Below are 19,299 nucleotides of genomic sequence, written 5' to 3'. Positions count from 1 at the left end.
GCTTCTCCTCTGGTGTGTTTGATTTCGTACACACCGTGTACAACACCGCGATAGCACGGGAAGACCCTACGATGGTGCCACCATCGTAGTGGATGATTCTCAGATGAGGTGACGACAAACGAATCTGGATCTACCGTGAGCAGCATTATGGGAGCAGTTCGGGATGAATGCCGCCGAGTAGCTCGATGCAAGGGGATCGACCTCGAACATTCGCCACGAACGCTGGTCGCTGATGGGGCAGAGCAAATCACAACTGGCTTCAGCAGCGTAAGATGCTACGGCCATTAGCCGTCGTGTTGTCGTAACTATGATACAGTCTACCAGCCATTACCATCATCGTATTGTGATACAGTCTACCAGCCATTATCATCATCGTATTGTGATACAGTCTACCAGCCATTATCATCATCGTATTGTGATACAGTCTACCAGCCATTATCATCATCGTGTTGTGATACAGTCTACCAGCCATTATCATCATCGTATTGTGATACAGTCTACCAGCCATTACCATCATCGTATTGTGGTACAGTCTACCAGCCATTATCATCATCGTGTTGTGATACAGTCTACCAGCCATTATCATCATCGTATTGTGATACAGTCTACCAGCCATTATCATCATCGTATTGTGATACAGTCTACCAGCGATTATCATCATCGTATTGTGATACAGTCTACCAGCGATTATCATCATCGTATTGTGATACAGTCTACCAGTCATTATCATCATCGTATTGTGATACAGTCTACCAGCCATTATCATCATCGTATTGTGATACAGTCTACCAGCGATTATCATCATCGTATTGTGATACAGTCTACCAGCCATTATCATCATCGTATTGTGATACAGTCTACCAGCCATTATCATCATCGTATTGTGATACAGTCTACCAGCGATTATCATCATCGTATTGTGATACAGTCTACCAGTCATTATCATCATCGTATTGTGGTACAGTCTACCAGCCATTATCATCATCGTATTGTGATACAGTCTACCAGCCATTATCATCGTCGTATTGTGATACAGTCTACCAGCGATTATCATCATCGTATTGTGATACAGTCTACCAGTCATTATCATCATCGTATTGTGGTACAGTCTTCCAGTCATTTGCAAATAAAATGATGAATGTTGACGAAATGTGATGTCTCAGGTATTCGGGAGCGTCCGACCAGACAAACTTACCCCTGAACTCACCTGGCCAGTAGAATCCGGTGATCCGACGGTCCGGTCGTCGAGAGTTAGGTTATACTGCTGGGTACATATGGAACGCAGAGTGTTACAAGCATCTCGGAAGGCTATCAATGAATCCACTGAGATCAGTGCGAGCGCTGTGGAGCAGAGACGAGCCGAGTTCAAATCCGACCTGGTTGCACTACAGCAGGCACCGAATGACGAACAGTTTGCATCAGCAGCCTCCTTACTAGTCGCCAAGTGGAACGATATGTATCCAGATTTTATGACAACCTTCAAAAATGGTTGGCTCCTCGAAAGGGCCACTTGGGGGCAGTCTTGCAGAGGTGTGGAGAGCGGAACACCACGTCATTCGTGTGCCATTGAAGGCATCAACAGCGGGCTGAAAAGAGGTTAGTGAACCTTTGTACCAACGAATCACCTACCAGTTCCTCAGGTAAAATAGCAAAATCTGCCACCGTCCCCGCGCTCATAGGGGAGATGATCGGGTACGTGGAGGATTCGACGACGATTGCAGCAGAGGCGTCCGATCAAGATGCACAGCTTGTGCGGCGTCGGGCAACGGCGGGGGCTAAATGGGCCGAGAAATACGCAAGAGTGGACAACGGGACCGAGATTAAAGGCATCTACACCGACGATAACGCTAAAATGTACATCATCGCAACAGATAGGCTAGCACATGCCGCTGGTGATCAAGAGACCTTGGATTTTGCTATAGAGCAGTATGCTAGAAGAGTCCTAGGGTTGCCAAGCCTGCCTTGGCGCGACTACGATGACTTCAAGACTATTTCCCAGAATGCTCACATCGTAGATCGAGAGAACTATTCCTGTACTTGTTATAACGGCCGCTTCCCACCTTGTGAGCATAGCGCTGCTGTGCGATTTTTGGAAGGACTTTCTGTGGAGAACTTCGAGTGGGATGATCTGGTTACTTACGGTCCAAGGCCAACCGGGCGACCACGGTAATCAACCGTCATCTGCCTCCTTGTATTTACTATACCCGACTGCACATACCTCCTGTTCGATTCAGGCACAGTAAAGTGAGAGCATTGGAGATTGATCCCGTCTACGCGCTGAGAGCTCGAGGAAATCTACATGACCGACGAATTCGGGACCGTCCCACAACCCTTCGATTACCAGAGAATGCCAGGGTAGTGTATACGAATGCCCTCCTGGGGTCCCAGCTAGCCAGTAAGTTGCCCGTTTGACTATGTTACCACAATTTTGCGGCCATACCAGGCTGAAGCAATCATCTGACATAGTTCAAAGCCCTGGTGTGTGACCGAGTTTCAGCCCGAATTGAGACCCAATCTAGGCTTATTTTGTATCTCCTAGTTCTCTCCTCCCTCAGATTCTTCGTTCGGCACACCCCCAACCCCTCGGTCACGTCCACCGGTCCCCCCGAATCCTCAATTTGAAGAGCGTGAGTATCCAGAGCTCTACCATTTCGCTATTCAGGCGTGCCAAGCCTGAATTGACACTCACTCCACCTGATATTTTGGCTCATTTTGATGCAGATGAAATGAGCGAAGATTCTATCCCTTCATCAATCCACAGGAACCCCACGGCTACCGACACCGGAGGATCGCCGAAAACAGGAATACTGGGAACAGAAACAGTGAGTCAACGAACTGTGCTCTCCGCAAGTGACAGTTTCATTGGATAAGGAACAAGCCGGAATGGTCATACCTTCGGTACCGAAAAGGACGCGGAACAATCCACAACCCCGGTATAAGCAGATGAAAAGAAGCAAGCACGCGAAATTCGGTCGTGGCAGCGAGGAGTTGGACAACGAAGACTTACATGTGAGCGCCCCACGGGAACCGGATGGTGTCTTCGGTCCCCCTCCTTGAACTCCTCAAGACGTTCTTCGCTGAATGCCATTCCATTCAGGAGTGGTACAGAAAAAAAACTGAAAACCATAAATGCATTTTGATCAGATACACAATACTCAGCAGAGTGCAGATACACTCAACGATATCACGTTCTCGAACCTCTCGGATGCATTGCCCAAGGTAATTCACTCGTAAGCACTCTCCGATATCTTAGTGTGCCACCAACTGTTCAAAAACGCTGAGCTCGTTTTCGGTCTCTGGTTGAACCAGACTGGTTCAGCCCCTCCCAACATCGAGAAGCGTAGAAGCACAATGCTTGGTGGAGAAGCGTATCCCGATGCCGGTATGTCTCCTGTGGAGACTACAAAGTTGATATGTTCCTCATAGGCCCTACACTGCTCCAAGCCAACGGTTCCTGCTGTCCTCCCAGTGAGGTTGGAGCTAATGTAGGTGACGATATTTCAGGGAGGGGAGGCGTCGGAGAGAATTAGTTCTTCCAACACTTAGTACTAGAGTCACTAGTATCCTCACGGCATGTACTACTGTCTCTTCTGAAACACACCGTTCACGGGAATGTTCCGACCCGGTTGGAACATTCCCGGTCGGAACGACCGCTCTGAGAGTGGCGCTCTTGTGTAATCATGCACTCCCTTGAATCACCATTACTTAGGGAGACCTGGCAGTGGAGTCCCAACCGATTGCGACTATGAAGCTAAGACGTCGGAAGCGCTTTGATTACAATGCATTCAGTCGGGATGGCAGTCGAACCTATTTTGACGGAGCCGGGAGCAGTGAAGTTGCCAATTAATTCTACGTGAGATGTCTGGCGTGGCTCATAACATAGCCCAACTATGATTATCGGAGTCCGATCGCTGTATCTTCTCAGGACAGTCTTCCACACAATCTCGACCGATCGCTCAACGAGCTGTATGCGCTAAACGCTATTGCAGTTTGATTAATTGAGAACTATGTCTTTAAGCATGGCTGGTCTGAGCATCGGATTAATTGACCTATTGACGTAGCTCTGTGTTGATCAATCAACTATTTCGAAGGCTCAATGTCAAAACAAATTTTCATCTCTCATGTGGGAACATGGGCGAAGTCGCAAACCGTCGGCGAGACAAATCTTTCGTTTTACGTATCACATCAAAAACACATCACATGCTTTACGCGGCACTCACTGCTCATATGCATTTTTCGCGAAGTGAAATGTGAGATGTGTTTTTCACTAGTGTTTTTCACATCACGGGTGAAACTCCAATGATAGTACCGAGGATGGTGAAAGTTATACCGTGACCCGTGTCTCACTATTACCCTTCTCTGTGATCTGAAAATACGATGTAATGGAGTAGACTACCAATGGTAGTTTACCACTAGTTCGGGCAGTAGTCACGCTAACCTCAGAATCACTACCGGACTCAGTAGTAATCCTAGTCAAAGTGGCACTAGCTGCGGCAGTAGCAGTGCTAACCACAAGCCCATTGGTTGAGGTAGCAGTACTGCTAGTCACAAGACCACTCGTTCGTTTCTACGAGTATAGTTGGCCATGTAATAGATTTGACAGGGATACATCAGCAGTCAAGGCTAGACGCGATGAAGCAAGTATCAAAGAACGGTCTCGCGGAAATCAGGTATCAGCCACGCATGAAGTCGTCTTGAAACTCGATACCTTGATGGGACTCTGGTGGGCATCTCGAGCACTTTGCATGAAACTGAGGCGGCTGCGGCCGGACCCCGGATGTTTCCGGGAAGCGCCATGTTGAGTAATCCGCGTGAATCCTACGTAAACTGGGTTTATACGTAATACTTGAGATCGTGGGGAATGCATCCTAGCATCAGCAACATGAAACTTCCAGTGCAATCATAGGATCCTGAATAGTCCAAACACATATCGTTATGAACATTTCAGAGGCCAGCGAACCCCTCGTTGTTCATAAATAAATAACTGTTTGCATCTAGCCGATTCATACCCATCATGAGCGAGAACACTCTATCAATATTTAATTGGGGACAATAAAGTTCATTCGGGGAAATTCTAGTGGTTTTCGGGGATTTAGAGTATTATTCGGGGCGCGCGAGAAGTTTTCGGGGCCACCAAAGCACCGGCCCCCGCATTGTTCATATCGATCGAACTGGCGCGCGCTCAATGCGATATCCGATAAGTAACTGTGCTTGCAGCTGGCAGAAAAAGGAACCTCAGTCCGCATGGCATGATCCTATTTCGGGAACTTGGACCCTAGTAAGTGGAAGGGTGAGACCTGGGAAGATGTGCGACTGTTTTCATGTGATCGTGAGGCAACTCTATTCTTTTTAGAAGTGTTGGTAAAAATGGATTCAACACAGCACAGGGTAGGGGGATTGGGTATGCCTGGGATATAAGTCACACGGAGAGACTTGAATGCTTGGAATCTTTGCTATTCTCTGTGGTCTTGGAGATGAATTCCTTTCATCCTCTGCGGATCCGAATGTCGCCATATGCGACCCTCGTTTAGCGTCTTAATTCGTTTAGGTGTGAATGATCACCGATATCTGAGTAGTGGTTATGCTCTCACTGAGGATAGGGAACTCTGTTATTGATAGTTCATTGCCAAACGCACCATGGCTGCCTCACCGGCTGCTGCCGACGGACCCACGGAGGGTCGTGATTCTAGTAGCGGCGCCGAAACGGCCGACTTCTCTGAAAGTCCAATGGCGATGGCGGATGATGATCTTAAGGGAGCTTCCAATTCTGTGATTGATGCTAAGCCCATCGTGAAGAAATCTTTCTTCGCTCGGATGTCGCAGTTGAACCTTCTGGCACCTGATGGACGGTTTAGTGCTGTATTCAATCTTTCGGCGGCTACTTTGGGAGCAGGAGCCTTGGCTGTTCCTATTTCGATATTAGATGCAGGTATAGTAGGTGGAATACTGTTGTTGTTCGTGATGGGTGTATTATCACTCTTGTCTATTATAATGATCGCCAAGGCCTGTTACATAACAGGGAAGCCTTCCTATGAAGAATTGTTAGAGCATCTCTTTGGCAAAGGTGTGTGCTATGGCTTTGACGTTGTTATGATACTTTTCTGTTTTGGCACTTGTGTTACTTACCTAATCACGTTGTTCGATATCCTATATCCGGTCCTTGTCCATTTCATTGGGCCTGACCCCACCAACTGGTTCCTCAAGATCTGGGTACACCGCATTCCCTTTACTGCTGTTATCGCTATTGTTATCTTGCTTCCTCTCTCTTTGAGAAGTCACATTAGCGAGATTCGTTATGTCACATTTCTCGGTGTACTCGGTGTTTTCTTTCTGGCTATAACATCTATCTACGTTCTATGCCGTTACGGCGTATCAGATCATCTACCATCAGATATGGTCTCTCCAGTGAATGGTTGGACTAGCATGCTGGCGGCTATCAATACCTATACGTTTGCTTATTGTAATCAACCTAACGTCCCAGAGATCTACATCCAGGTCCGCGACCCTACGACCAAGCGGTTTATGCCAGTAGTAGTATGGACGATCGCAGTGTGCTTTGCCGTCTATGTTACTGTTGGTATTACTAACTTCTTGGCATTTGGTATGGATGTACAGTCCTCTATCATCATCAACTTAGGACAGTACATATCTCAAGGCGATGTCATGATATGTATTTCCTTTGCTTTGGAGTGTATCACCATTATTGGTGCATTCCCATTGGTGGTCTATCCTCAGAGGAGTTCTATCGTTCATGCTATATCGGCATGCTTGCCACCTAGGAATGCATGGTGGAAGAAGGTATACGGTTGGATAGTAGTGGTACTCATAATTGGTTTATCCTATGCTGTGGCTATTGCATTACCCGATGTTAATGTTATGTTGGGTCTGGTTGGCTCTTTGACCGGTTCGATTGTCACATTTTATTCACCGGCTGCCTTTATATTGAAGATCTCCAAGAAGCCGCTTCTTACCTTTGATGTTGAGCACATCGTATGTTACGTATTGATAGTCGTTGGTACCATCGCATTCGTATTGGGGACCTACGCCTCGGTGCAAGGTGTCATAGATTATTACTCTTCCTAGCTGTTCCTATTACAGTCCACCACACTGAGCTGGTTTCTGAATCTGGTATTAGCCATCTGACGGTCGAACTCCTCATTACCTGCCGAATTTGATAGTTGCGTTGGGGGATGGCTCTTATGTGCGCTATTGTAGTACTTGTTTAATGTCTGTTCTTGATGGTGGTGGCGGTAACGGTATAATAGAGTGTACAGCATTCAGTGCATGGAATGATGATCGTGTCGAATCCACCTGTATGAGGGGCGTATCACCATTAGCAGCAATATGGGTCGTCATCGAAACCAACGTGACAGTCTCGGATAGTTAGGACCATCCGAACTACATCGCAGCGATGACCGATTTTGGCCATTATTCAACGTAGTGGAACTCGATGGGATACCCTCGTACTTTGGGCGGGCCCTTTTCAATGTTAACGAGTGTGAGGGAACTCGATGGAGTCCCTTTGATATTGATAGATTCTTTCGGCGTGTCATGCTGGTCGCAAGGGATATATTATTTCATAATATGACTAGGATCTTGCGTCGAGGCCAACTCTCCACTCATGCTCAGATTTTGTTAATTTCCCTTTCGGGCACTTGCAAATGGGGTTTCATCGTTTGGCTGAGGAAAGTGAACATATATTCGTGATTTATTGCATTTCAACAGTGCTGCTACCTAGGGTATTGGGAACGGTCGAGACTCCTTTGAAGTGGTTGGTCCAGTGGAAGATGTGTGTTCTACCGACCTCATCGTAGTAGATAAGTTAGCAACATGCACTTCGTATTTTTTCTCTGTTCTGTGGTGATGAACAGGGACCCATTTAGCTCCGAGAAATATCGTCCTCCCATGGTTTGATAACAATGGGAAAAATGTGTTGACATCTACATGGGAAAGTGATTGAAGTATGTGCTTCGACCTTGGCTGAATTTTCTACGTTGCTAGGAATCCTAGCTATGTGGGACATTCAAAATGAGTCCCCCCGGGAACATTATAGGTGTCTGAATGATTCTCTGGTGATAACCGTGCAGTGACCTTGAGTAGGCTAGCAGTTTTTTCAAGGGGAAATCTGACGACGTGTATTCTATGGCTGTTTCTGACGTTGCCGAGGATACTATAAATCTACAGGATAAAGCATTGCCTTCAGCTGTACCTGGCGTTGATGTTCTCAAGTTGGTGGGGATTACGTTGGAAAGCGAGAGTCGCTACTAGCATGCCACTTCGTCTGGGGAGGAGGAACAACAGGTCGGAGATATTGTTATTTGTAGTATCTTTCCGGCTAGCGCTATAAGCCTACTGTTAACCCTTCCGTATGGTGAACATCAACAACAACAACAACAACAACAATAAAGCGGTGAAACCCAAGATTGTAGCCACTCGTAAGTGGTTTGATCTCGCTGGTTACCTTGGCTTGCTAGCCTTCTCTCACTCCATTGTAGGAAGCATGCCTTTGCGATCAGGCCTTGATGTGGATTTTCTTAATATAGGTCCTCTACTTGGCTACGTCTATTCGGCTGTATAGAGGGCATGTGTTCAATCCCATGAGGCTCTGGTTCGATGAGGGATTCACTATTCTTCTAGATGATGTCAAAGAGAACTTCTTGGAGGCGGCCGTTTGGTACATGGGGTTTTATGAGTCGCCAGGCATGTTATGTTGTGGTGTTTCAGGTACTTTGCCTTTATAGCCTTCGAGATGTTCCTCGGTGTAGTCTTACCAGGAGTCGTTGTCAAGGGGTTGCCTCTTGCCAATGGAGACCGTCTGGTGTACAATTGCAACGCCCTTGCAGCATGGTATCCTGGTCTACTTTGGAGCGTAGCGGCATGCTTTGGTCAGGTATGTTACGCTCATCACATTAGCTGCTCTTCACCTCACCAGCATCTGGTCTATCACCCGTCTGACGGACTATTACTATTCGTTGGTCCTGCTCACTATGTTAGCTGCTGATATCACATCTGTTTACATGTGGTTCACGGGGTAAGCGCGGATCTCGTTGCTGTGTTCGCAGTTCGAATTTCTTTCAGTTGGATGGCCGGCTTGTCGAGCGGTGAAGGTCAGGTGGCTGATTTCATCATGGGTACCTGGTTGAACCCAAGGCTATTCGGTGGGAGACTTGACCTTAAGATGTTCTTTGAGGTGCCTTTACTCATTTACAGTCAGCTCTTTGACAATTTCTTTCGTATCAGGTTCGTGTGTCATGGATGTTACTATTCATCCTTACCCTTGCATGCAGCATTAAGAGCGGTTTCAGTGGTGGTATGTTCATCATTCTAACCGCACATTTCCTCTACGCCAATTCATGTGAGTTCTATGCCGCTGTCCTTTCGTCGGTCGTGACTCAACTATTGGCAACATTGTTAGGCATTAAGGGCGAGGAATGCATCCCCACTACCTGGGATATTTTCAAAGAAAAGTGAGTCAAATTCCATGTTTCGTTGACGACTGGAAACTGGAAGGTTTTTCAGATGGGGATGGATGCTGATTTACTGGAACCTCTGTGGGGTTCCATTCGTATACTGTTTTTCGAGCTGGTTCATCTGGAAGAATCCCCAGTATGCGTTACAGCCTTGGCAGACCGGTGCTCTTCTTGGTCTCCTTTTCTGCTCGTGAGTGATTGACGCTGATCAACACAAGCGAGAGTGTTCGTTGTTGCCAGCTATTATATTTTCGATACGGCGAACGCCCAGAAGAGTCATTTTCGTAACCCTAACTTGCCGACTCGGACAGCGGCCATCCCACAGTTCGAATACGGCCATTTGGATCACCCAAGAATTCTCAAAACTCATTGTGGCACAGATCTTCTAATGGATGGATGGTTAGTCCGCCGGAGATGTATCGTCCTACTATGATCCTTTGTCAGGTATAGGTATGCAAGGAAGGTTCATTACGCTGCTGACTGGACCATGGCCGGTGTCTGGGCTTTGTCCTGTGGTACAGTCTCTTGCCTATTGCCGTTCATTCACTGGATGTTCTTCACTTGTATGATTTTTCAAAGATATTTGAGGGACGATGCACGTTGCCGTCAGTAAGAATAAATCGTTACATAACACGTCATCGAAACTGGCTTCAATTCATTTTCAGGAAGTATGGTAAAGACTGGCAGCGCTACTGCCAGTTAGTTCCATATGTCTTCATTCCAGGACTCTTCTAGCTACGGGCAACGCGTTGAACCATCACTACTGCAAATCGGTGGTTTACTCGACTGCCAGCTAAGGATCGATGTCGACTTGAGATTCATTGATAATGCTGATCGAGACCGAGCAAGCTCTCATCATGGTAGCTGTTCTTGAGTTCAGTCTAGTATCGCGAAGCATAGTGACTTACTCTAGCTGAACCGCGTTCGTCAGCCTGTTCGTTGTTAGGCCTGCAAACACACTGCGTAAGGTCACATACCGGAAACACGAGGAAAAGGGTATCTTTTTGAGAGACCATGGTTGCTGTCAGCAACCCTGGTCAGCAACTTGCTGAGCCTCTGGATGTCTACTGGACACCAAACTGGAGGCAGCATTGTGACGTTAAAGTGCAGGCGTTGGCGAGACTCAAATCCTCATTTAAACCGCGTCGCTGAACTGACCTCGTTATTCATGTACTTATATCTTTCGAGCTCCAGGTTAATGTCCTCACCCGGGTATGCGAAATACTTGTCCTCGGGCATAGCGGCCCCTCCCCTATTCGGCGGCCCTAAATAGATCTCTGAATGGTATAGTCCATAGCGGGGGGCATAGCGGCCCCTCCCCTATTCGGCCGCCCTAAATAGATCTCTGAATGGTATAGTCCATAGCGGGGGGCATAGCGGCCCCTCCCCTATTCGGCCGCCCTAAATAGATCTCTGAATGGTATAGTCCATAGCGGGGGGCATAGCGGCCCCTCCCCTATTCGGCCGCCCTAAATAGATCTCTGAATGGTATAGTCCATAGCGGGGGGCATAGCGGCCCCTCCCCTATTCGGCCGCCTTAAATAGATCTCTGAATGGTATAGTCCATAGCGGGGGGCATAGCGGCCCCTCCCCTATTCGGCCGCCTTAAATAGATCTCTGAATGGTATAGTCCATAGCGGGGGGCATAGCGGCCCCTCCCCTATTCGGCCGCCCTAAATAGATCTCTGAATGGTATAGTCCATAGCGGGGGGCATAGCGGCCCCTCCCCTATTCGGCCGCCCTAAATAGATCTCTGAATGGTATGGTCCATAGCGGGGGGCATAGCGGCCCCTCCCCTATTCGGCCTCCCTAAATAGATCTCTGAATGGTATAGTCCATAGCGGGTGGCATAGCGGCCCCTCCCCTATTCGGCCGCCCTGAATAGATCTCTGAATGGTATAGTCCATAGCGGGGGGCATAGCGGCCCCTCCCCTATTCGGCCGCCCTAAATAGATCTCTGAATGGTATAGTCCATAGCGGGTGGCATAGCGGCCCCTCCCCTATTCGGCCGCCCTAAATAGATCTCTGAATGGTATAGTCCATAGCGGAGGGCATAGCGGCCCCTCCCCTATTCGCCCTAATAGATCTCTGAATGGTATAGTCCATAGCGGGGGGCATAGCGGCCCCTCCCCTATTCGGCCGCCCTAAATAGATCTCTGAATGGTATAGTCCATAGCGGGGGGGGCATAGCGGCCCCTCCCCTATTCGGCCGCCCTAAATAGATCTCTGAATGGTATAGTCCATAGCGGGGGGCATAGCGGCCCCTCCCCTATTCGGCCGCCCTAAATAGATCTCTGAATGGTATAGTCCATAGCGGGGGGCATAGCGGCCCCTCCCCTATTCGGCCGCCCTAAATAGATTATTGAGAACGAACACGATTATTGGAATTACTGTAACATAACACTGATATAATTGTTAACAACAATACTAACCAACTGTGGTTGATGTAATCGCCATATCATGCGACTCATGGGAGAAGATATTGCTTTCAATACTAACATCACTTCTTCTTGTTCAAGAGCTTCGAGAAGAAGCCCTTCTTCCGCTTGGGCTCGTCAACATTGCCACCTTTGCCTTTACGCTGCAGTCTGACGGCTGAGGTCTCTGTGAGGAGGGTGGCAATCAGTACGACGGCTAGAGTGATGCGAGGGAATTGCATTGGTGTTTCCGTAGAGGAGATAATGGGAACGCTGAACAGTGAACTTCACAACGCGTCACAGCTCTGCGATCGCAAAGCAATCCTGCGCGGTCGGTGAATTCCGTGGCGCAGGCGGAGCGAAGTGATCCCCGTTCACACGATTTCGTTTTTGTGCAACGACTTTTCCTACCTACATGAGAAATTCCAGAGTTGAGCTGTGGCTCCCTCGTCTCTGATACACGTCAGCATGCCGTCGGGAGAAACCCTCACTGCAGTTAAGTCAATACTTCCTGATGGCGGTATGGCGTTGTCAGCAAGAGCAGGTCCTTCCCTACCTCCTTTGAGGTGTGATTTGGTCCAGGATGTCCTTCACTGTATGGGAAGTGACATTACTGAGGACTTTATACGGGTAATACTGAAGGACTCGATTACATACGACATGGGACTATACGAGTCTGATATGGTACAGTTTACAAGCCGCGAACAAAACGCTCACAAACGGCGTTAACCACTAATATGATTGATTGGGTATAGGCACATATTAAGGGTGGTGAAGGAGAAGACAATTCTCTAAGTCAAGTTACTGAGATTACAATGAAAGTAGTAGTAGTAGTAGTGTTATCGGCTTATGAGGCTCGAAACGACTTTATCAGTTGAGTACTGACGCCCACGACGTAAGCAGTGTAGGAGAACGTTTACCAGCCCTTACTGTCCTCAAGTGGGTCATCACCGACTGGAATAGGCTGTTATCGTTGGTATCAGCCTCGCGGGCTCGTACATTAGCGAGGCTCGGAGCCTTGGGACGAAGCTGAGTGGACTTATAGTCTTGAAGTAGGATGGTTGGAATGGGCTGGGACGCTGTTTGGGGCTCCTTAGTTTATCGAGAAGTCATCTGAGTGATCTGTCTGGCATGAGCTCGTTGCTGCCAAACCTACAAGAGCTGTGAGTTGGAGACTTCGGCTGACACTCGAAAGATCGGGAGTTCGATTCCTTGTGAAGGTACATTGCTTTTAATTGCCTCACCACGCTGAATGGCATTGATTGGATGGACTCTCTACAGATAGTAGATGTTGAAGGCAATTCAGTCTCTACCATAAACGACCTCTCGGCTCTCGCGACTTGTAAGGTCTTGCTCCCCCTATTACTTCTCAATAGCAATATGGGCTGGTCAGGCAGTAGTGTGTGGCAGCTCTCACTGGAAGGCAACCCTGTCACTCGAAAGGTGTCTTTACGAGACCTCCTTGGTCTCATCCCGAGCCTTGAAGTTCTCGATGATGACACCAGGGTCGACTGTGTTTCCCAAACGCAAGCTTGTACCCTCACAATGTGAATGAACAGCCAAGGTGCTGTCTGTTAGTAGAGCTTGCATTAGATATGAGTTGTATAGAGGAAGGCGAGGGAGCAGTGCTGTGGATCGGACCACTGGTTTGAGTACGACGAGGACAGGGGATGAGATCCACACAGTGAGTAGTAATTTATATGAGAAAGGATTGAGAAAATTCTTATAAAGAATCGTCAGTTAATTGAGTCGGTGAACGTTCGTGAAAATAGTCAATAAATTTGTATGGAAATAGTGAGTGAATTTCCATAACAGTATTCGCGGTGAAATTCCGACGACAAATGAAGCGCCCTGTTCAGTCACGGTCGGACCTGGAGGACTTATTGGCGACCACCACACTGGACTTGGGAGTGAGTTGGGTCATCAGAAGGGCTCCTAAGGAAGTTGGTTTTAGGTCTCTAATGTGAGCGAGTCAGAGCCGGACGAGATATCGTTGGTATTGGAAGAGGCCAGGAAGCGAGCGGCAAGTCAGGCCTGGAGTAGTTGGGATAAGGTGAGGGATATTCGGCTAGGGAAGGCAGGCTATTTTTAGGGCGGAGTTTATTCGTCTCGTTCGCCGTTGACGGGGAGCACCACAGGAAGGGAGTATATGAGTCGGCCATGTGAGAGGCTCTATGTATGTGGTAAGGGTAGGTCGGGTTAGGTACTGGGGACATGGTCATGAGAACGGGTTCATGTGAGTCGATGCCGCCGAGCTCATCGATGTTGACCACTGGTGGGAAGGCATTTAGTGGCAGTCCACTGAAAGCGATACGGTATAGTAAAAGCAGGGAGGAGGAGGGGAAGGTGAGGGGAAGAGGACCGTTGGATGATGTTGGATGCATGGATATACGACAACTCCTGGACAAGTGAGTTGAGGTAGGATACGTATGAGGTTACCTTTATTACTACAGGTACCGCACGGATGATGATGCTGCCTATAATAAGCTCTGGCGGCGGAGTTGATTATGGCGACCATGACCGTTACTCTTTGTCGTCTATGAATACCCTGTTGTTTGGTTCGGGACGGCGTTAGAAGTTTCCTTTAGTTTTTGGCTATATACAATGTCGGGAGGCTCCTCTACTGTTAGCAATAAGAAGCAACGAGGCGGGAATACGGGCAGTCGTCCACGTGTAGAAGTCCCACATGGGATTGAACCACGTAAGGGCTATAATAGTTGGCAAACAGTGATTGGATTGTCATTGTGTTCGAAAAGCACCTCGGGAAGTATATAATGGAGTTTCACTCGTTTTACGTGAAGTGGCGGCGTAAAACTCGGTCAAAAACGCGATGTTCGCGGTGATATGCAGCAGTCGTAAAGTATGTTTTTCATATCACTAGGGTGGTGAAACTCCAATGTTCACGCCCCGGTATTATTGTGATTGTGGGGGTTTCATCCGGATTCTGATCAGTATGGAGAAATATTCACGTAGTCAGGAACTTGGTTTTTATATGCTCCTATGCTAAGTCGCGGGCTCCTGTTTGGTTTTAATGAGTTCTCCTAAGGTACGGCTAGTAATCTGTATTCCTCATATGAGATCGTCAAGGCGGTGAATGACTTTCTGGGAGAGGTAGGTCGTGACTGACAGCACTCCTCATACCACTCATTTGGTAATTCAGGCTCTACCGGCTTTGGGTTATATCGAAGATACTAGTCTACCGTGGATGAGGATACTCCTTATGGCTCTGGCTTGCAGTGCTGGCATCGTCGGGCAGTTCTTTCTCAAGTTTCCTGCTGTACCACATTCCTACTCGGCAAGGAGGAACCTTTGTGTGTTCCTGTTTAGGATTCCTCTTTATTGAAGTTATGTGTGTTGGGCTACTTCTTCTTCTCTGGCGTCACTTGTTTGGTTGATATGCTTTTGACCAAGTCGAGTGACGTTCAGATCAGCGATCGGGAGGTAAGGAATTAGAGACAATTTCGAAGATTGAATTTGATTTTTTTTCATTCAGACTGGTGATAGGATCTTTGTCGACGTGGAAATGCAAGGCTTCAGCTCGGAGTTGGTATTGAGATTGCGCAGTAACAAGCCGAACATGTCCGAGGTGATCCTAGGATACTCGTGTGCATGCGTGCAAGAATCTTGTGTCGTGATGATCAGGAAATTCGGGAGAGCATTGGGAATTACTTCCATGAGGATGGTGAGTTGGATGGCCAAGAGCTGCTTACCCGTTTTGATGTCCTTTACCGTCGGTTTGCGAGTCATAGGCGGCTAGCTATGAAACAGAGTAAACGAGAATAATTTCGTGGCGCAGTGACGGTGACGAACGCTGCCTTTTTTACTGGTGTTGAGCAAGAATGACCATTTTCATATCAACATTTAGCTGAGTTCATCGATAGGAGGGAGGTCATTGTGGTAGATGATCCACATGTCACGACTTGATCAATGATCAGCATTGGGTCATACAAACGACTGAGGAAGTAAACAGCTATGGTATAGTTGCCGTACTGAAAAAATAATTGGTGGAGACTTTAGCCTTGAAGATTGTGCTCGCGTGCACGTTGGCTTGACCGGCCATTCTGACAGTATAACATCAGGTGAGACCGTAGAGCGACTCGTGAGTTCGTTGTGGCTATAATAAGCGCTCATAGTTGTGTAGTTGTCCCCTTGTGTCGGTTCCTTCTATGACTAGCACGAGCTATTTGTCTATATTTTCCCTTTGTAGTTTTTGATGCTTCCCCTGAGGGAGATTATATGCCTTGGATTTTTTCACTGATGTAGGTTGTTGTTAATTCTAGTCTAATTCGTTGCTTATGTCGAACGCCACTGTAGAGGATCTCGCTAAAGCCATCAAGGCTGGTCAGGAGATTGTTATTGTTGATGTTAGGAGTGATGATGAACTGAAGGCTAAGCGTGAGGAACTCGGGGAGTTCACTTATGGTCGTGCATTCGATGTCTGTTTCAGCTTCGAATCCTGGTAGTGTCCATATTCCTATTGCTGAGTTCAATGATAGGATGAGTGAAGTTCCTGAGGGGCCTGTTGTCATTCACTGTGCTATCGGCTTGAGAGCAAGTAAGTCGTTGTAGTGACTGTATAGGTTGTTATGTATTGTTGTTGTTAGAGCGTGGTGCTGATGCATTGAGAGCTGCTGGTCGTTGCCCTGTTATGAATGTCACTGATTGCGATGCGGCCAAGAAGGTTTGTGAAGAGGCTGAGGAGCTTGCTAGGAAGATGTGAAGTTCACAATGAACAGTGTTCCTCTTACTTGGTGTTTTTGACACGTTGCATTATCAGAAGCGTGTTAGTTTTATATCATAGTTTTACTGTCGTTGTGATAGGAGCTCTTAAAACACTCATAGAGGGACTTGGTCAAAAATACCGGTGTCTCGACTACTGTTTGTGTTGTGTTGCTGGAAACGCCGCTGATTGTTGGTTCGTAGTTCACATTGTGTCTATTGCTTTTATCGTGATGTCTTCTTCGTCTGCCTCCTCATCGTCATCGCCGTTGACCAGTATAGCATTCTTGGGCTTAGCTGTAGTTATCGGCTCTTGGTTAACTGGCACTGTTGGGAAGTTGTTACCTCTTGTGGTATTGATTGCCGTTGCTGTAATGGGCTCTATGATGTCGAGTAGTAACTCTACTACTACAGCTGATCTGGCTGCTGAGATCGCCAAGGGAAAGAAGCTTACTATTGTTGATGTTAGGGGAGATGATGAATTGGCGACCAAACGTAACAATTGTTATGGAGTTTACGGAAGTCGTGGACTCGATATTTGTTTCAGCTTCGAACCCTGGTAGTGTCCATATTCCTATTGCTGAGTTCAACGATAGGATGAGTGAAGTTCCCGAGGGACCTGTTATTGTTCACTGTGCGGTCGGCTTGAGAGCTAGTAAGTCGTTGTAATAGGTTTATTGGTAGTTATGCATTGTTGGTGTCAGAGCGTGCTGCTGATGCATTGAGAGCTGCGGGTCGTAAGCCTGTTATGAATGTCACTGATTGCGATGCGGCTAAGAAGGCTTATGATGAAGCTGAGGAACTTGCTAAGAAGATGTGAAGCTCACTATCAAACTATGCTCCTCCTATTACAATTCGTTACTAGTTTCTCATATTTGTTCTAGCGCAGTTTGCGCGTCGTCCTAATAGACATCTGAATAAAATAGTTGAGCACTTGGCTAAAAATACCAGTCTCACGATTCTGAGCGAATAGTTGCGTTACTTTCCAAGGTTGTAGGGTATTAACGATGATTCGCACGTCGTAATGGTTTGCAAATAGCTTTAGGCACATCGGCTCTGCGTTGGCCGCATGTCCAAAAAGTTGTGGCCTCTCGTGGTATTGATTATCGTAAGCGTACTGAATTTTGTGGCTTAGCTATGAAACGGTTATTCAGCAACAGTGAACTTAGTGTCTTGGAAATAGTCTGTTTCGTGTGCTCACATGGAGGTAGAAAAGATCGCTTCTATCATTGGATAGAGGCTTAGGTTGGATGATGCAGTGAGGACTGTTATGACTGTCATGGACAGGTATGAAATTCTAGATCTTGGAAAAGCGCAAATGGTGTTTAGGCAGTACCGGTTATGACGAAGTGCTCTTGGAATTTGTTGAGGGTTTTCTACTATTTCCTCTGTTGTTGTCTCCATGTCTACCTTTGAGGCAGTGCTAGCCAGCTGTGGACATGCAGATTTCACAGTGCTTGATGTTCGGAGTGATGATGAAATTGGCAAGGAAGGTAGTGGGGACACGAAGGAGGCTGGTTTTGCTGTGTCATTCACCACTGCAGGGAATACGTCATCGTGATAGTTCGATCTCGTAGTGAGAAGTGATTTGGGAGACAATTGTTCAGCGGTAACCCATTCATTATCACTCTGAATACTTGTCCACAATCAGTCAAATTCTGATAAAATTACGCCATAATGGAAGCTAATGACGTAAGAAATGACGAAACTCCTATCAATTCGCAATTGATTAGTTTTCAATAACTGATTGATCCTCTCACATCTCCGAGAAGCTTGGAACTCAACTCTTCCAAAAATCTGCAGCAGTTAGATAGCAAAGGGTTGTTGGAATAGAGTGATCGTGTTGAATCATTATTAATGATGGCGCTCCGTTCAGCTCCAGTGAATGGCGCAGTTCATATCCCTCTCGCTGAGTTGCCGCAGAGGTTTGATGAGATCAGGAAGGATCGTCCAGTGCTAGTCTACTGTGCCCATGGCACACGAGCGAGTAATGTCAGTGAAATCACATCTGTGACGTAGATTTGGTATGATATCAGATCATGCTGCGAGTTTCCTCATGCAAGAGTGTGGGTTCAGAGCTGTGTTCCCTACCACTAATAGAGACAGTGCTCAACAGATAGTACAACAAGTAAAAGCTCATGCTGATCAGGATAGGCAGGTTAGATCGAACTCATTTCGGGTCTTCGTGAACTTTTTGATGCTGTATTCTTGTTCAGAAAGCATCAAATGCACGGCTGAAGCGTGGAGCATTGATAGCGGGGATAGTGGCGCTATCGGCAACTGTGGTAGCGTTAGCACTCTGGAAGTTACCACATAGGAGGCAGACGCGTAATGATAATAGTTAGTAGTAGCGCCATGCTGCTGTATTATTGTCATTGCTAGCTTCGGAAATCGGTGGTGATCCGTACCCAGATTTGTCGTTCTCTCCCATTCTCACTTAGCTCGTCATGTCTCGTTTCTATCGCACTATACTCTAATGGATACTCTGGCATCCTCCATCATCGTATTCTCCGTTTCATCTCGTGTTGCCCTAAGAGTGGTGGCAAGCCGTGGACCATTTTCCTTTCTGTCGTACGGTTGACTTGGCTAGCGTGATTGCCTGTAGTTACTTGCAGTTGTGTTTCCGGTATAGTTTGGCTGATGCACGTAATGTTGTTGTGTTGGGGGGTATAGATTTGATGAATCACATAATG

General features: G+C 47.2%; 8 protein-coding genes across 8 annotated transcripts; 7 read left to right on the top strand and 1 right to left on the bottom strand.

Moving 5' to 3' along the window:
- Positions 1-5,637: 5,637 nt before the first annotated feature.
- On the top strand, positions 5,638-7,137 carry Pmar_PMAR016145 (10 transmembrane domain, possible aa transporter, putative; the record flags this gene model as incomplete). The annotated part of the gene is made up of 1 exon (XM_002765304.1): positions 5,638-7,137. The coding sequence occupies one exon, from the start codon at positions 5,638-5,640 to the stop codon at positions 7,081-7,083; it is 1,446 nt and encodes a 481-aa protein (XP_002765350.1). The 3' UTR covers positions 7,084-7,137.
- Positions 7,138-8,368: 1,231 nt separating this feature from the next.
- Pmar_PMAR016144 (conserved hypothetical protein) lies at positions 8,369-10,330 on the top strand (the record flags this gene model as incomplete). The annotated part of the gene is made up of 11 exons (XM_002765303.1): positions 8,369-8,491; positions 8,544-8,674; positions 8,725-8,847; positions 8,891-9,031; positions 9,079-9,190; positions 9,241-9,355; positions 9,416-9,467; positions 9,520-9,660; positions 9,711-9,869; positions 9,915-10,079; positions 10,136-10,330. 11 exons carry the CDS (start codon positions 8,369-8,371, stop codon positions 10,203-10,205), a joined length of 1,332 nt encoding a protein of 443 aa, XP_002765349.1. The 3' UTR covers positions 10,206-10,330.
- A 1,640-nt stretch (positions 10,331-11,970) lies between these two features.
- On the bottom strand, positions 11,971-12,129 carry Pmar_PMAR016143 (hypothetical protein; the record flags this gene model as incomplete). Its single annotated transcript, XM_002765302.1, has 1 exon — positions 11,971-12,129. The coding sequence occupies one exon, from the start codon at positions 12,127-12,129 to the stop codon at positions 11,971-11,973; it is 159 nt and encodes a 52-aa protein (XP_002765348.1).
- A 1,599-nt stretch (positions 12,130-13,728) lies between these two features.
- Pmar_PMAR016142 (hypothetical protein) lies at positions 13,729-14,127 on the top strand (the record flags this gene model as incomplete). Its single annotated transcript, XM_002765301.1, has 4 exons — positions 13,729-13,797; positions 13,842-13,926; positions 13,980-14,049; positions 14,091-14,127. The coding sequence occupies 4 exons, from the start codon at positions 13,729-13,731 to the stop codon at positions 14,125-14,127; spliced, it is 261 nt and encodes an 86-aa protein (XP_002765347.1).
- Positions 14,128-14,491: 364 nt separating this feature from the next.
- On the top strand, positions 14,492-15,939 carry Pmar_PMAR016141 (hypothetical protein; the record flags this gene model as incomplete). The annotated part of the gene is made up of 7 exons (XM_002765300.1): positions 14,492-14,588; positions 14,934-14,998; positions 15,048-15,164; positions 15,215-15,328; positions 15,381-15,473; positions 15,530-15,569; positions 15,905-15,939. The coding sequence occupies 7 exons, from the start codon at positions 14,492-14,494 to the stop codon at positions 15,937-15,939; spliced, it is 561 nt and encodes a 186-aa protein (XP_002765346.1).
- A 243-nt stretch (positions 15,940-16,182) lies between these two features.
- On the top strand, positions 16,183-16,607 carry Pmar_PMAR016140 (conserved hypothetical protein; the record flags this gene model as incomplete). Its single annotated transcript, XM_002765299.1, has 3 exons — positions 16,183-16,282; positions 16,335-16,442; positions 16,492-16,607. 3 exons carry the CDS (start codon positions 16,183-16,185, stop codon positions 16,605-16,607), a joined length of 324 nt encoding a protein of 107 aa, XP_002765345.1.
- A 373-nt stretch (positions 16,608-16,980) lies between these two features.
- On the top strand, positions 16,981-17,426 carry Pmar_PMAR016139 (conserved hypothetical protein; the record flags this gene model as incomplete). The annotated part of the gene is made up of 3 exons (XM_002765298.1): positions 16,981-17,101; positions 17,154-17,261; positions 17,311-17,426. The coding sequence occupies 3 exons, from the start codon at positions 16,981-16,983 to the stop codon at positions 17,424-17,426; spliced, it is 345 nt and encodes a 114-aa protein (XP_002765344.1).
- A 548-nt stretch (positions 17,427-17,974) lies between these two features.
- On the top strand, positions 17,975-19,248 carry Pmar_PMAR016138 (conserved hypothetical protein). The gene is made up of 4 exons (XM_002765297.1): positions 17,975-18,099; positions 18,483-18,593; positions 18,643-18,764; positions 18,823-19,248. Exons 1-4 carry the CDS (start codon positions 18,009-18,011, stop codon positions 18,949-18,951), a joined length of 453 nt encoding a protein of 150 aa, XP_002765343.1. The 5' UTR covers positions 17,975-18,008; the 3' UTR covers positions 18,952-19,248.
- The last annotated feature ends 51 nt before the right edge of the window (positions 19,249-19,299 follow it).

Source organism: Perkinsus marinus, assembly GCF_000006405.1.
Source record: "Perkinsus marinus ATCC 50983 genomic scaffold scf_1104296975560, whole genome shotgun sequence".
Lineage (NCBI taxonomy): Eukaryota > Perkinsozoa > Perkinsida > Perkinsidae > Perkinsus > Perkinsus marinus.
This window is presented reverse-complemented; position numbering and strand designations above follow the sequence as displayed.